This window comes from Canis lupus, chromosome 22 (genome assembly GCF_011100685.1).
Source record: "Canis lupus familiaris isolate Mischka breed German Shepherd chromosome 22, alternate assembly UU_Cfam_GSD_1.0, whole genome shotgun sequence".
Lineage (NCBI taxonomy): Eukaryota > Metazoa > Chordata > Mammalia > Carnivora > Canidae > Canis > Canis lupus.
In genome coordinates this window covers 47,522,829-47,537,369 of record NC_049243.1, presented here as the reverse complement: position 1 = coordinate 47,537,369, position 14,541 = coordinate 47,522,829, and the positions used below count along the sequence as shown (strand labels likewise).

At 43.9% G+C, this 14,541-nt stretch overlaps 1 protein-coding gene across 2 annotated transcripts; it reads left to right on the top strand.

Moving 5' to 3' along the window:
- Window positions 1–1,044: 1,044 nt before the first annotated feature.
- On the top strand, window positions 1,045–7,464 carry OXGR1 (oxoglutarate receptor 1). Of its 2 annotated transcripts, none has more exons than XM_038569385.1 (2): window positions 1,045–1,118; window positions 5,979–7,464. In XM_038569385.1, exon 2 carries the CDS (start codon window positions 6,051–6,053, stop codon window positions 7,062–7,064), a length of 1,014 nt encoding a protein of 337 aa, XP_038425313.1. In that variant the 5' UTR covers window positions 1,045–1,118; window positions 5,979–6,050; the 3' UTR covers window positions 7,065–7,464. The 2 variants fall into 2 exon arrangements, with proteins under 2 accessions (XP_038425313.1, XP_038425314.1); XM_038569386.1 differs by lacking the exon at window positions 1,045–1,118 and adding an exon at window positions 1,272–1,424.
- The last annotated feature ends 7,077 nt before the right edge of the window (window positions 7,465–14,541 follow it).

The following is a 14,541-nucleotide window of genomic DNA, read 5'->3' as shown; positions in this document are numbered from 1 at the left end:
TTTTCTCCTCAATACCTGATACAGAATAATCAAGCAGCAAATGTCTGATGAATGAAATGTGTGGATTGGCATAAAACAGGGTCAAATAGTTCCAAATGAGGAATTGAGAAAGTGATTAAAAACAGCAAAACTGGAGAATAATTTTTATCCTAATGCAAAGTATTTCCCTGGAAAGGCTGCGACTCAAATAATAATAACGATAAGCATAAAATTTAAAAGGCTACTATAGTGCTGTCCCAACCATCAGCTAGCGGGGAGTCTTCTCCTTGGGCTCTGGGATGCCTGGTTTACCATTCTTGCTTCACCAGGCTTGCGTGCCCACAGAATGGGCTGGTTGTTTTACTGCCCACCAACATGGAATTGCAAATGGGCATTCTATGCTCATCCGTGGCAGAGTGTAGAAGGCACTTTCTCCACTCATCTCCGTTAGGCAATACAGGAAACTGGTCTTTAATGCTGGAGGGGACCTAGAGTCCAATGGCTCAGAGCCCTGTTATCTTGGATGAAGTGGCTAAGTTTCAGAGAAGGGACGAGGCTGTTCCCAAGTCCTATGGCAAGAGGGCTTCGACCTAGATCTGGGGATCCAGACAATGCTCTTCTCACAGCTCCAAACTATTTTTAAACGACTTTGCAGAGCGGTGGAGGACAGGCCTGTAATTGGATACGGTGCAAAGACACTTCAGTGGAAGTCTTTCATTTAGAGGGTCAGATTGGAGTTGCTTCCATTCCAAGCTAGATAAGAGGCCGTGAGCTGTGGGCCAGCCGGCCACGGTGGTGATTGCTCTGGAGCCAGACAAGAGGACCCCAGCCCTCCTGGGGCTAGAGCCCGGCTCTGCAGATACCCCCTCCCGTGGCGCAGTCTCGCGCCCAGCGGCGTGGAGGATGTCCAGGGATCCCCGGGAGTGCCAGCGGCCGCCCCCGGTCCCCGAGGGAGCCTGCGGTGGGCGGTCTGCCCGGGCGGGACCCAGAGCGCGCACCTGCCGCCCGGCTCGCAGGGGTGGGGTGGGTGGGGTGGGAGGGGCGGGGCGGGGCGGGGCGGCCTCGCTCCGCGGGTCCCCCAGGGCGCAGCCGCGCTCCGACGGCCGCGCGGGGCACAGGCGGCCGCGCACCGGGTGCAGGTGAGCGGAGACCCGAGCTGCCCGCGGGCGGAGGGGGCCGGGGGCGGGCGCCTGCGCTGATCCCGGAGGCCGCGGGGCGCCCCGAGCCTGGGGACCGCAGCCCTGGGCACGTCTCTGCGGCCGGCCAGGGGGCACAGGCGGGCGGCGGGGAGGGGCCGACGCCCCCTCCGGGAGGCAGCAGGAGGACCCCGCGGCCCCGCAGGGACGACGAAAGGCCAGGAGGGCCCGAGGTGCATCCCAAGAAGTTCCCGCCTGTCAATCCCATGTTGTGCCTTTTCCAGGACCAAGCATGGGTGTCCTTCCTTGGTAGGTGCTTTGGGGCAGAGAGTTCACCTCTGACCTGGTTGATTGTGGCTTCTGGATGCTTCCCTAGCTCTTACTGCATCTTCCTGGTGTTAGCCAAGTCCATAAAAAGACACTGCCCCACAGTCTCCCTCCCCGACCAGTAAAGGAACAGCCCCTCCCCTCTAGGCTTTGCTTTGCTTTATTGTGCCTTGGATTTAATGATCAAGTTAAGTACTATCCCTAAACCTCCAAATTCTTTGTGAAATTTCTGTGTGTCCCTACATGTAGTTTTCCCAGGAGAGCTTCCGTAGATTTTATTTAAAGATCAAATAGCTAAAATCAGAGCTTTGGGCCCCATCAACACTACAAGTACTGACATCTTTAGGGTAACTGAGTGGCCTGTTCTTATTTGAGAGCTGGGGCTGAGGGAAGGGTTAGGGAGAGGGATTCCTTCAAATTCTGGGAGGACAGCATTCATGTACCTCTCACATTTGCCTGGGTTAAGGGTTGGTCTGTTTTTCACTATTATGAAATCAAATTAGTTTACAGATATGTAGAGCAGGAAAGGAAGATGAATCTTCGTGAATGAAATGTCTCTCTGCGGCTCTTCTTGATAACCAAATGCAACCCCAGCTGCAGTTTCCAAGGCCTCTGAAGGAATGTGAGAGGTGCCGTGTTTCAAGTTTATATGTCCCTGGTTTACTGGCAGCTTGAGAAGAGGAAAGAATGTTAACTCAGCCTTGAAATAGCACCAGAAAAACCTAGGGTGTGTGTTGGGAGGTAAAGGAACTCTGACGGGGTGGGGTCGGGGAAGTTGCATTAGGAGCTTACGGCAAAATTAACAGATAACCCTAGAAAAATCACATTTCACCATTAATCCCACTGTTCCCACCTCACGGGCAAGTGTGCTGTGACATAAAGTAGTCTGTGCTGCCACTTGAGTAGATATTATTTCTGGTCCTGTCTTCCATATGTGCTGAAGCCTGATATCCCCATCTCTGAGGGTCACGGGCAAGTTGGCATTTAGGGTAGCGGTCCTCAAGCTGTGTGTGTCCAAAACACTGATGTCCTGCAACTAACCTCAAGCGATCACAGTCTCTTCCCAATCTCAGAGAAAAAAAAATTAGAGCCAAAATGATATGTTTTTTTTCTTTATAAAATATGCCAAATCTGTGGTGTTTGCTTTTGCTTGTGTGTTATTTAGTTCAAACACATACCCGGTTACGTTGAAACGTAATGGATCATTATTTTTCATGTATAGAGTCCGTAATTCTAGGTGGTCTGTAACCTCTCTCTGATTGAGATCCACTGTTGTAGCAAAAAGTAGGGAACACATCACATTATTCTTCAATGTCCTTTGAATGTAAATGATTCTTTTGTTTACATGTGGCCCCCTGGGTGGTGGCCGGGAATTGCACAGGACCCTGGAACCTGCCTCATTCTACTTTGCTCACATCCTGAACAGTTTTGTCCACTGTTCCAAACTTGACCCTTATTTTGTAAACTCAAACCACTCTTTTGCTGAGGTTTATGGAAGAGGGGTTACATTTCTTAGTCAACCTCTCCTCCCTTACAATTGGTCATTCTGTCTTCATTAAATCGAACTGTTGTTTTTCAAAACAATGAGGTGGTTGTTTCTACCTACAACCTGTCTTTTCCTGATGTGATTGTTATTTAAAATGGCCCCATCACATGACCAGGGGCTTATTGGGCTGTGACAGAAATTATAATTGTGCTTCTTATTTAAAAAGTGGTTAAAGAAGCAAACTTTAAAAAAATAATATTTGCCACTTCATTAATCCTTCAGCTCAAGATAAAATTTTGCTGATGTCACTCATTGTTCTTTTTTCCAGTAAATATATATTGAGCACTTTCTCCGTGTCAGCCCTTGGGCTTCCAGGTGATTCCAGGTTTCTGCTTTCAGAGAGTTGACAGACAAGCAGCGTGAGCTTGAACCAGGACTTACTAAGAAGTGATTTCTGGAAGTGCTGCCTCAGAGACTCTCTGACCATGACCTCTTTCTTTCAGGTTTAAATACTTGCACATGAGCCCATTTAAAGAACCTGGCCAAGGAAAAAGCTGTCTGCTGCAGTTTCCTGGGCTCAGAGCACCCCTGCTGGTCAGCAGTGCCTGACTCCTATCACCTCCAGTACTGTGTAGGTCATAGTGCTAGGAATATTGTGTCCAGGGAGAGCTAATTAACTTGACAAGGAGGGAAATGTTTGTTTTACATCTGTAATACACAGTCCCAGCGAGCACTGGCCTCTTCCCTGGAGGATCCTAACGGCTGCCCGGTGGCGTGTTTCATATCCCTAGGCTAGTCTTTCCCCAATCCATATGGAATAAAATCATAAATGTTTAAAGACATCCTCATCTGCATCCTGAGTGGGAACTGGAAGAGTGAATTCAAGGCCAAGAAACAGGGGAGGCTCCTACCGGTTTCAGATTAGTGAAGCTGGGCCAGTCTGAAATATATTTCTTTACTACACTGAGGGAAAGCTTGAAATTATAGATTTTGGCACCAGGTAATAGTAATGATGATGGCAGACAATGATATAACAGTATGTGCCAAGCATCCTTCAAAACACTTAATGTACATTAATATATTTACTCACTTAACCTCTCTCAACCCAAAGAGGTGAGTACCATTATCATTGACAGTTTAGCCCAGCATCACACAATTTATGATGTTTGATTTACTTAGCCCTTCCGGGATACAGTCAAATTCGACCTTGTGATTTTAGAGCACTTATCTCAATTCTTGCCTATGCATTGTGAGAGGCAGCCTAGCTCCGCACACAGACTGCCCTAGTCTGTATCTTGGTTCACTCCCAACCAGCAGGGTGACCTTGAGCAAGTCACCACTTCTTACTGCCTCTATTTCCTCTGTAAAATGGGCGTGATCACAGAACTACCTTGCCAGGTGACCATGAGGACTGAATGGATTTATATACCTAGGACACTTAGAGTAGTAGTGCCTTGTACACAGGAGGCGCTATTATTTTCGTTATCAGCTATTTTTTCTTCTGGGCTTCATTCCCGCTGCTCCCTAATACAACAGCCATGCCGAGCTACTTGAGCTCCCCTGAGCCTTCTGAACTCTTCATATATCTCAGTGGCTTTGCACATGCTATTCCCTTTGCCCAGAATGTCTTTCCCTTCCTATTGCTACCTTCAGCTTAAATAGTCCTCCCTAATGACCTTCCTTTAGTGCCCTCCCCCCTTCACCAGGTAGCCATCCCCACGCTTCCTTGTGGTCTCAGGGGCTTCGTTCTATTCATCTATCAAAGGACTTAGTGATGAACAACTACCCAACATGTATTGAGTGCTTACCATGTGTTTTTCTTGCATATATATATATAGACAGCTCCATGTGGTAGGGTTATATTTCATTAAAATTATGTCCATGTCCATCTCCCCCGGTAGACTGTGAGAGTGGCTTATACATCTGTGTGTGTTATTCATTTTATATCTCTAGGAATTGGCAGAGTGCCTAATTAATACACAGTGGGCACTCCATAAATGTGTAAGTGGATGCATTTTACCAACATCTATTTACAACCAAATAAAAAGCTAATTTTCGGTAATTCTTCTTTGAAATAATCTTCATGCTTTTCTCATCGCAGAAGTTCACTGACAGAATTTTAGAAAAGACTGATAAGTAAGAAGAAAGAAGTTCAAATCCCACTGCTCCCAGCCCTGGAGGGCTCAGCCATGTGCTTAGGGACACACAAGTTCTCAGCGGCGAAACTGAGAATCGAGGTCAGGCAGGCTGGCTACAGAGCCCAAAGCTCTTACCGCTGCGTGAATCTGCTGCTCGTCCTCCCCCCAGCAAACAGACATGCCCTCTCATGAACAAATTATGTTAGCTAGTAAAAAAGGTTGGAAGAGCCGACACTTGAAAAGGAAATCCACCATACATACAGTGGGGCAAGGCATGAGATCTACATTTCAAAAATGGCCAGTATCCTGTCTTGTCATGCCCTCCCATGTCCTGTTCCATCACACATTTGGGGGAATCTGGTTGGAAAGGGCACAGTGAGCTTAGGTCGAATAGAGGAGAGCTTCTAAATCAGACAAACACAGGTCTGAACCCCAGCTGTGCCACTAGGATGCCTTACCAGGGACAGGTTGCAAAACCTCCCTCAATCTTTGTTTCTTCTGTAAAACAGAGATAATAAGAAACACTTCTCAGCATCTTGTGAAGTTTAGAGGTAACACGATGGGTGCAGTGCCTCCCGCTCGATTAATTGTGGGTCTTGTTGTGAAGCCTCTAATGGTGACACCCTATGGCTTCCCCAAACAGCAACCTTGCCAAATAGGTTTTCCACATCTATTTGCATTTGTTTTTTCCAATCCTTCATTTTAGTTCTGGTGGTAATTTAACTTTTATATTATTATTAGATGTCTTGCCTCACAATAGTTTTCTTAGAAATTCAATCTCTTCTCCACAGGGTCTCTTTGAGATTAAAGAGAAAGAAGTGGCAAATTTAGGATCTTAGAGCAATTTTCATTTAAAAGAAGATCATTGTTTTCATTACCCCATCATTAATGTTTTCTATTTTCCTTTATCAGCGAGTTATTTCAAAGTCGATTTGAATTGCCAAACCGAACTCTTGTTTTCCTGCAAGATGAAAGGAGACAGCCATGAATGAGCCACTAGACAATTTTGCAAATGCTTCTGACTTCTCCGATTATGCAGCACCGTTCGGAAATTGCACTGATGAAAAAATCCCACTCAAGAGGCACTACCTCCCTGTTATTTATAGCATCATCTTCCTGGTGGGCTTTCCAGGGAATGCAGTAGCAATTTCCACTTACATTTTCAAAATGCGGCCCTGGAAAGGCAGCACGGTCATTATGCTGAACCTGGCCTGCACAGACCTGCTGTATCTGACCAGCTTCCCTTTCCTGATTCACTACTACGCCAGCGGTGAAAACTGGGTCTTTGGGGATTTCATGTGCAAGTTTATCCGCTTCGGCTTCCATTTCAACCTGTACAGCAGCATCCTCTTCCTAACCTGCTTTAGCATCTTCCGGTACTTTGTGATCATTCACCCAATGAGCTGCTTTTCCATTCACAAAACTCGATGGGCCGTGGTGGCCTGTGCTGTGGTGTGGATCATTTCACTGGTGGCCGTCATTCCCATGACCTTCCTGATCACATCCACCACTGGGACCAACAGATCTGCCTGCCTTGACCTCACTAGTTCGGATGACCTCACCACCATCAAATGGTACAATCTAATTTTGACAGCAACTACTTTCTGCCTTCCCCTGGTGATAGTGACACTTTGCTATACGATGATCATCTACACCCTAACCCAAGGACCTCACAATCACAGCTGCCTTAAGCAAAAAGCTAGAAGGCTAACCATTCTGCTCCTCCTCGTGTTTTATATATGCTTTTTACCCTTCCACATCTTGAGGGTCATCCGGATCGAATCTCGCCTGCTTTCAATCAGCTGCTCCGTTGAGAATCAGATCCACGAAGCTTACATTGTTTCTAGACCCTTGGCTGCCCTGAACACCTTTGGTAACCTGCTACTGTACGTGGTGGTCAGTGACAATTTTCAGCAGGCCATCTGCTCGATGGTGAGATGTAAAGCAAGTGGGGATCTAGAGCAAGCAAAAAAAATCAGTTACTCAAACAACCCTTGACATACTTCAGCTAGTTAACCATGAAGAAGGCCTGCTGAGACTTTAACTTCTAAGAAGTCCAGAATAACTCTCTCAGTGACTCTCAGTAAATATTGTATGTCCAGGTAACTATGTGCCAAAGCTAGGACTGGGCTACCAGGAGTTCTTGGCAACCTGTTTATTGAGATCTTCCCTAGAGTCAATGTAAGAATGGGACATGCGCTTATCAGTAGAAGATTCACATGTAGAATCAAAACTATCGGAACTCAGGGACATCTTGAAAAACATCTAGTCTCACCAACTTACTATATAGAAATAAAACTACTAGTTTTGGGTCATGTGGGTGGCTCAGTCCGTTAAGCCTCTTCCTTCAGTTCAGGTCATGATCTCAGGGTCCTGGGATTGAGCCCTGCATGGGACTCTATGCTCAGGGAGGAGTCTGCTGCTCTCTCTTCCTCTGTCTCTCCCCCCACTCGTACTCTCTCTCTCTTCCTTTCTGTCTCTCTCAAATGAATAAATAAAATCTTCAAAAAAGAAAACTACTAGTTTTAGTACTTTTTATAAAAATTGAAAGTTCACACACTTGACCCAGTTAACTTAATGCCAAGACTGGAGAAATCCACTCCTCTCACCCTTGGTTTCCTGTTCTTTCATATTGGGCCTGTCTGTATTGAACCCTTAGACTATCCAGGGCAGTACTTGTCTCTTTTCCAGTATTCTGTTTGTTTTCATTTCATATCTTTAAGACTTTTTTTCCTCAAAACTTTGCTTTGAGATGATTAAACTGTGTGTCTCACTAGGCTTTCATCAGTTTTGTAGATTCAAGCCTGCCAGTACAATACACTTGAGACAATTCAAAGATCTTGATGCAGGTGGCTGACATACCCATGAGATATTTGGGGGTATTGTGTCTTTATTGCTGTAGACCATTTTAAAAGTTGTAACTGAACTGAGAAAAATTACCAAGTTGTATTAGTGATTATCAACACATCCTGGGAAAGAAAGGAGGGGCCTCTTTAGGGGAATAGAAGTACTTTTAAATATCCTGTACATATTGGGTAATAAGTAAAATCTAACATTGTTTTGATTTCTGTGGAAAACCATCCCAGGAAACACCAATTCTCTTTAGATATCCTTTCTTTTTTGTAACTCTCTTAAAAATATGTTATCTATTTATTGTAACAGCTAGAGCTATTTTTGAGTTATGTGTGTGCTTAATTATCCCTAAGTGTAAATATTTGAGAAAATGCCTAGTCTGGATATTTAAAACCTTAGTAAATGTGTTGAACCAATTAATAAACTAATTTAGAATCACTGAATAAGCTGGTAATATTTTTCTGTGAAAACGCAGCTTTACCACCATCATATTTACAGGAAGCTTATGTTCTCTGTGTTTAGGGAGAGAAAAAAATTTAAGAGTCAGTTTTAGAATAAGGCTGGAATAGATGGTTCAAACAGAAGAAGGAGTACCGTAGGAAGGCTTTATGACTTTCAGGTGCTTCTAGAACGTTAAATCTGACTTAGACCTGAGTGAGGACATTTCTAGGAGCCTGTGCCAGGCATGCAGGGGGAAGAAAGATGAAAACCAATGGCTCCACATATGGGCGTTTCTGGATGATGACACTGTCTCCACCATCCACCTTCTGGTGCCTTTCTATAGCGTGAGGAACTAACCCTTTGACTGGAGGGCTTGACTTGCTCACACACGCTGGCCACACAGCATGGAGCAGCCTCCAGAGGTCCACTGGAAACCTGGAGGTTGTGTAGCTGTCCTCTCCTGTCTCCCAAATGCCCAGACCAGCTCTGGGACCCTCACAAATGTGTGGCCAGGTTAGCCTTTATACCGCAGCTATTTTTTTTTAAGGTTACTTATTTAGTTATTCCTGAGAGACACACAGAGAGAGACAGAGACATAGACAGAGGGAGAAGCAGGCTCCCTGCAGAGAGTTCAATGCAGGACTCGATCCCAAGACCCTGGGATCACACACTAAGGCAAAGGCAGATGCTAAACCACTGAGCCCTGAGCCCACCCAGGCGTCCCTATACCACAGCTATTGTTATTCTAGCCCTGGACGCAAAACCCTTTCCTCTCCCTCTGTCTTTATCTTTCCTTATTTCAAAGATTTTGCCCGCCAGAAAAAAAGCTACCTCCAGTTCCCTTAGGTCTATCTCAACTTGTCCCTATAGAATCTTTTTTCCTTTTCTTTCTTCCCACCAATGTACAGAACAATAAATCATTTCCCTTTCTTTCTTCTTTTTTTTTTTTTTATCATTTCCCATTCTGATACTAATTCTTCCACTCTGTCTTTGGTCCTTATTCTGCTCTCTTAGGGACCTTGCTCTGACATTTAATCCCACTTTCTCAACTTATTAACATTTCTAATACCTTAGTTTGAGAACATGCATAATTTTCCTTTATCCTCAGAATACCTTCCCTTATTTGACTGTATTGTCCTTCTCTTATCTGACCTGCTCCCTGCAGTTATGGGTCAGGTGCAGAAGACTGTCTGCCCTCCAGGGTTCTGCTGATAGAATATAATCACAAAGATCCAAGCTAAATTGGATTCAAAGGGTCAGTTTTATTTTCCAAAGTAAAGAGTTCTGGGCTAATTGTGTTTGGAACCGAAGCCAAAAAAAGAGATTGATGATACTTTCGAGACTAGAATGGGACCCAGATGACCTTGCCTCATACTTGTAGGCCAAGAAAGTATGAGGACAAAAGAGCAGAGTCTGGACTATCTGCCAGAGTGGGAGCTGCTCAGACTGTTCCCCACGTAAGGAAGCCATATTCAAGTTAGGCCCACTTCACTTGAAGGCAGGGAATCCAAAAAACCCTGTTCCAAATTTTAGAAACACAGTAGGCCCTCCACTTTGTTTTTAACTGGATATTATGGAAAACTAAATGGTCAAAGAGGGGTGCCCTGGTGGTTCAGTGGTTGAGCATCTGCCTTCGGCTCAGGTCGTGATCCCAGGGTCCTGGGATCGAGTCTCACACTAGGCTCCCCGCAGGGAGTCTGCTTCTCCCTCTGCCTATGTCTCTGCCTCTCTCTCTCTCATGAAGAAAAAAAATCTCTTTTAAAAGATAATAAATAAATAGTAAGTAAATAAATGGTCAAAGAATTAGATAGAGAAAGTAGCAAAATGACCCCACGTATCCCTGACTTCAGAATTTCACCAGTGATCAACATCCTATTCTTGTTTCGCCTATCCTTTTCCACACTTTTGTGCTAGAATATTTCAAAGCAAATTGTAGAAAACATAATGGATTCACCTATAAATGCTTCAACATCTATCTCTTTCAAAAAATGGAAAACCAAAACAAAATAAAAAGTGATTCCTCAAGGGACGCCTGGGTGGCTCAGCGGTTGAACATGTGCCTTCGGCTCAGGTCATGATCCTGGGGTCCTAGGATGGAGTCCCACATCGAGCTTCCCACAGGGAGCCTGCTTCTCCCTCTGCCTGTGTCTCTGCCTCTCTCTCTTTCTGTGTCTCTCATGAATAAATAAATAGATCTTTTAAAAATGATTCCTCAATATTATCTAGTATCAAAAACTTATTTTCTTTCTTGGTTACCTCAAACATGTCTTTTTACTTTTTTTTTTTTTTTTTTTTTTCAAATCAGGGTCCAAACAAGGCCCATGTATCACATGGGGTTGAGAGGTCTATTAAATTTCTGTTAATCTATTAGATTTCCTTTCCTTTATTTGTTGTTATCTATTTTCTGAAGAAATTGAGTCATTTGTCCTGTGAAGTTTTCCTCTTTGTGAATTTGGCTGTCTTAATTCCATTTTGTTGCTCGTCATGTCCCTCCATGCCCTGTGCTTGGTGTAAATTGGAGTTTAGATGAGAGGCAGATTCTTTTCTCCCACCTTCTCTCCCCCCCTCCTCCCTTGTTCTCTCTCTTTTTTAAGATTTTATTTATTTATTCATGAGAGACACAGAGAGAGAGAGAGAGAGAGAGAGAGAACGAGAGAGAGAGAAAGAGAGAGAGGCAGAGACACAGGCAGAGGGCGAAGCAGGCTCCATGCAGGGAGTCCGATGTGGGACTCGATCCTGGATCCCGGAATCATGCCCTGAGCCAAATGCAGATGCTCAACCAGCAAACCACCCAGGGGCCCTTCCCTCTCTCTCTTTTGCCTTCCTCCTTCCTTCCCTCCCTCCTCTCATTCCTTCTGTTTTCTCACCACCCGAACAGTTCTCCACCTCAGAAGGGGCAGTGTCCATTTAACGATAGAGCAGGAGTTTCAGGATGCATCAGCCTCATGCTCGTACCCTAGAGATCTCCAGCCTCCTTTGCACTTTGTAATTCATCACTCATTGCTTATCCTTGTCTGGACCCACTAGGGCTTTCACAATGATGACTTTTTACAACTCTCACACTCTTCTGCTTTTGTTCATTATAGCTTCTCTGTAAAGATCTTTAACCTCTGTGTGTGTGTGTGTGTCTCATGAATAAATAAATAAATTTTTTTTTTTTTTAAAAAAGGAGGGTCAGCCCGGTTGGCTCAAGCGGTTTAGCACCGCCTTCAGCCCAGGGCCTGATCCTGGAGATCCGGAATCCAGTGCCACTTCGGGCTCCCTGCATGGAGCCTGCTTCTCCCTCTGCGTGTGTCTCTGCCTCTCTCTCTGTGTGTGTGTGTGTGTGTCTCTGTGTGTGTGTGTGTCTCTCATGAATAAATAAATAAATAAAATATTTTAAAAAGATCTTTAACCCATACACTGTGGTTGAACCATTCACTTTGAACCCTGACCCACTGATCAGACTTAGCTCCTCCTCCTTTGGGAAGACACAAGTAAGGGATAAAAGACATCAGTAAGCTGCCCCTCCAGGGCTCCCTCCAGGAGAGGGAGCCTTACTAGATGGGCCAAATTTTTCTTTATCTCTTCAAGGTTCACAGGCATGTGTATGAGGCACAGGGTTAGAGCTGCACCCTTGGAGAAGGAGCTTGCCTTACTGCTGCCTCGCTTCTACAGACCCACCTGGGTGCCTCTGTGTGTCCTCTTGGACCAGAGCAGGGCACTTTAACTTTCCCCTAGAAGGCTCTGAAAGGAGGTAGAACAGATGTTAATAACTACAAGGCCATGTAGCACTTGAAGGTAAATCTTCACTTTCTGTTCTAATTTTATTCTTAAATTCTACCTAGCAAGGCCCTTGGATATAGTCCACCTGATGCTCCACGGTGAGTCCAGGTGATATCAAATGATACAAGGCCCCAATGCAAAAATCCCTGAAGGGTGAGAGCCCTTTCTGTTATTGAGTTCCTAGGAAGAAAATATATTATTATGCACATTGATCTGTTTTCTTTTGATTCTATTTCCCTTTCCATGCTTCAGTCTGAATATTATCTATTTATCTTTCATTAATCCTGGCTTGTACTGTATAGAATCTGCTATGAAACCCATGCATTGAATTCCTAATTTCAGATTTTGTATTTTTTTAATTTATGCAGTGTACTTTTGGTTCTCTTTAGTCTACTGCTTCCGTGAGGGTTTTGTTTTTTTTGTTTTTGGGTTGTTTTTTTTTTTTTTGGTCTTTTGATCTATTTTGTCCCTTTCGCTGTGTTTTCTAGAACTGAACAATCAGTTATTTTAAAGTCCATGTTTATTGACTCCAATATCATAAAGCCATTGAGTCTGCTTCTTTTGCTCACCATTTTACTCATGTTCATTGGTCGTGTAATCCTGTCTCCTTGCACGTCCATTAATCTTTGCCTGAATGACACAAATTGCTTTTGTAGGAATCAAAGGCGCTCCCTTGAGAGGTTTTTATTTCAGTTACTTTACTTTTCAATTGTAAAATTTCTTTTTAATTCCACTTCTCTTCTGAAATTTCTTCATTCACTAAATAAGTCATTCTTCTTTAGCTCTTTAAACATATTTAAATACTCCTTTAACATCCTCATCTGTTCAATCTAGCATCTGGTTTGTATTACTTTCCTCTGGATCCTGTGACATATTACGACAAATTTAGTGACTTAAAACAACACAAATTTACTCTCTTTTGGAGGTCAGAAGTCCAAAATCAGCTTCACTGGACTAACTTCAAGGAGCTGACAGTCTTAGACTTACTTCTAGAGGCTCTAGATGGGAAGCCATTTCCTTGCATTTCCCAGCTTCTGGACACCCGCCACCTTGTTCCTTGGCTCATGGCCCCTCCTTCCATCTTCAAAGCCAGCAGCACATCTTCCAATATCTCTGACTTGTGCTTCTAGCTGAAAAATCTCCCCTGTCTGACTCTGATTTCCTGCTTTCCTTTTCTTATAACTCTTGCAATTACACTGGGCCCACCCAGATAACTCAGAATGATCTCCTCATCTCAAAATCCATAACTGAATCACATCCTCCAAGTCCCCTTTTCTGTATAATGTAGTATATTTATAGGTTCCTGGGATTAGGACAAGGACATGGTTTGGAAGGCTTTTTGGCATCTGACCAGTGTTGTTTTTTAAGATCAATTGACTAACATCACAATAGTAACAATGTAAAGTGACCCTGAGGTTGGTTGATTGGTTTCTTTCTTTCTTAAGATTTTTAGTTATTTATTTAAGATAGTAAGTGAGAGAGAGAGCAAGAGCATGCATAAGTGTGGTAAGGAGCAGAGGGAGAGGGACAAGCAGACTCCCTGCTGAGCATGGAGCCCAACTTGGGGCTCAATCTCACAACCCTGAGATCAGGACCTGAGCTGAAATGAAGAGTCGGAAGCTTAACTGATTGAGCCACCCAGGTGTCCCAAGGCTAGTTTCTAATTCCCTTTAAAAATTTTTTTCTTGGCTGAGAGATACATTATTCTGTTTTGCACATCTAATCTTTTTTTAACTGAATATAGGATATTGCAAATACATCATTGTAGAGACTCTAGATTCTATTATTGTCCTCTGAAGATTGTTGGCTTTTCTCTGGTAGACACATCAATTACTTGCTAATCACTTTAAAATTGTGTTGACCTGATTTTCCAATTTTTTAAATAACAGATTTGTGAAAAAAAAAAAAAAAAAAAAAAAAAAAAACAAGATGTTTTCCATACCCTTCTAATATACCTGGATCCAAATACCAAATTTCTCCTCTGGTCTTGACAAGACTTGGCTTTAGGCTTTTTTTTTTTTTTTTTTTCCCAAAGCATATTTAAAATAAAACTTACTCTGGGGCATGGTCTTCACTAATACGATATGGTTTCCTGCTGTCTCAGCGAAATTAGTTATTAGTTGGTGAGATTTTTCTTTCCTGACTGGGCCAGAATGGCAATGTCCCCTAGAACTGCTTGAACACTCATTTCTCTGATGCCGTAACAGCCTCTTGCTGGTGATCTCAAATGGTCTCTCCTTGCAAATACAGACCCAAGAATCACAGGGAATCTCCATATATTTCTCCCCCTACACTCCCCATGATTTTGTCACCCCTGGTGCTCTGCTCCAAATATTTCAGATGCTTCAGCAAAGCCAAGCTCTGGCCTCTACCTTCTTAGCTCAATGGGACCATTGGACTGCTGTCCTCTGCTTAG

Excerpts from the sequence above, each read along its gene's own strand:
- OXGR1 (XM_038569385.1), top strand. The coding sequence starts at position 6,051 with ATGAATGAGCCACTAGACAATTTTGCAAATGCTTCTGACTTCTCCGAT.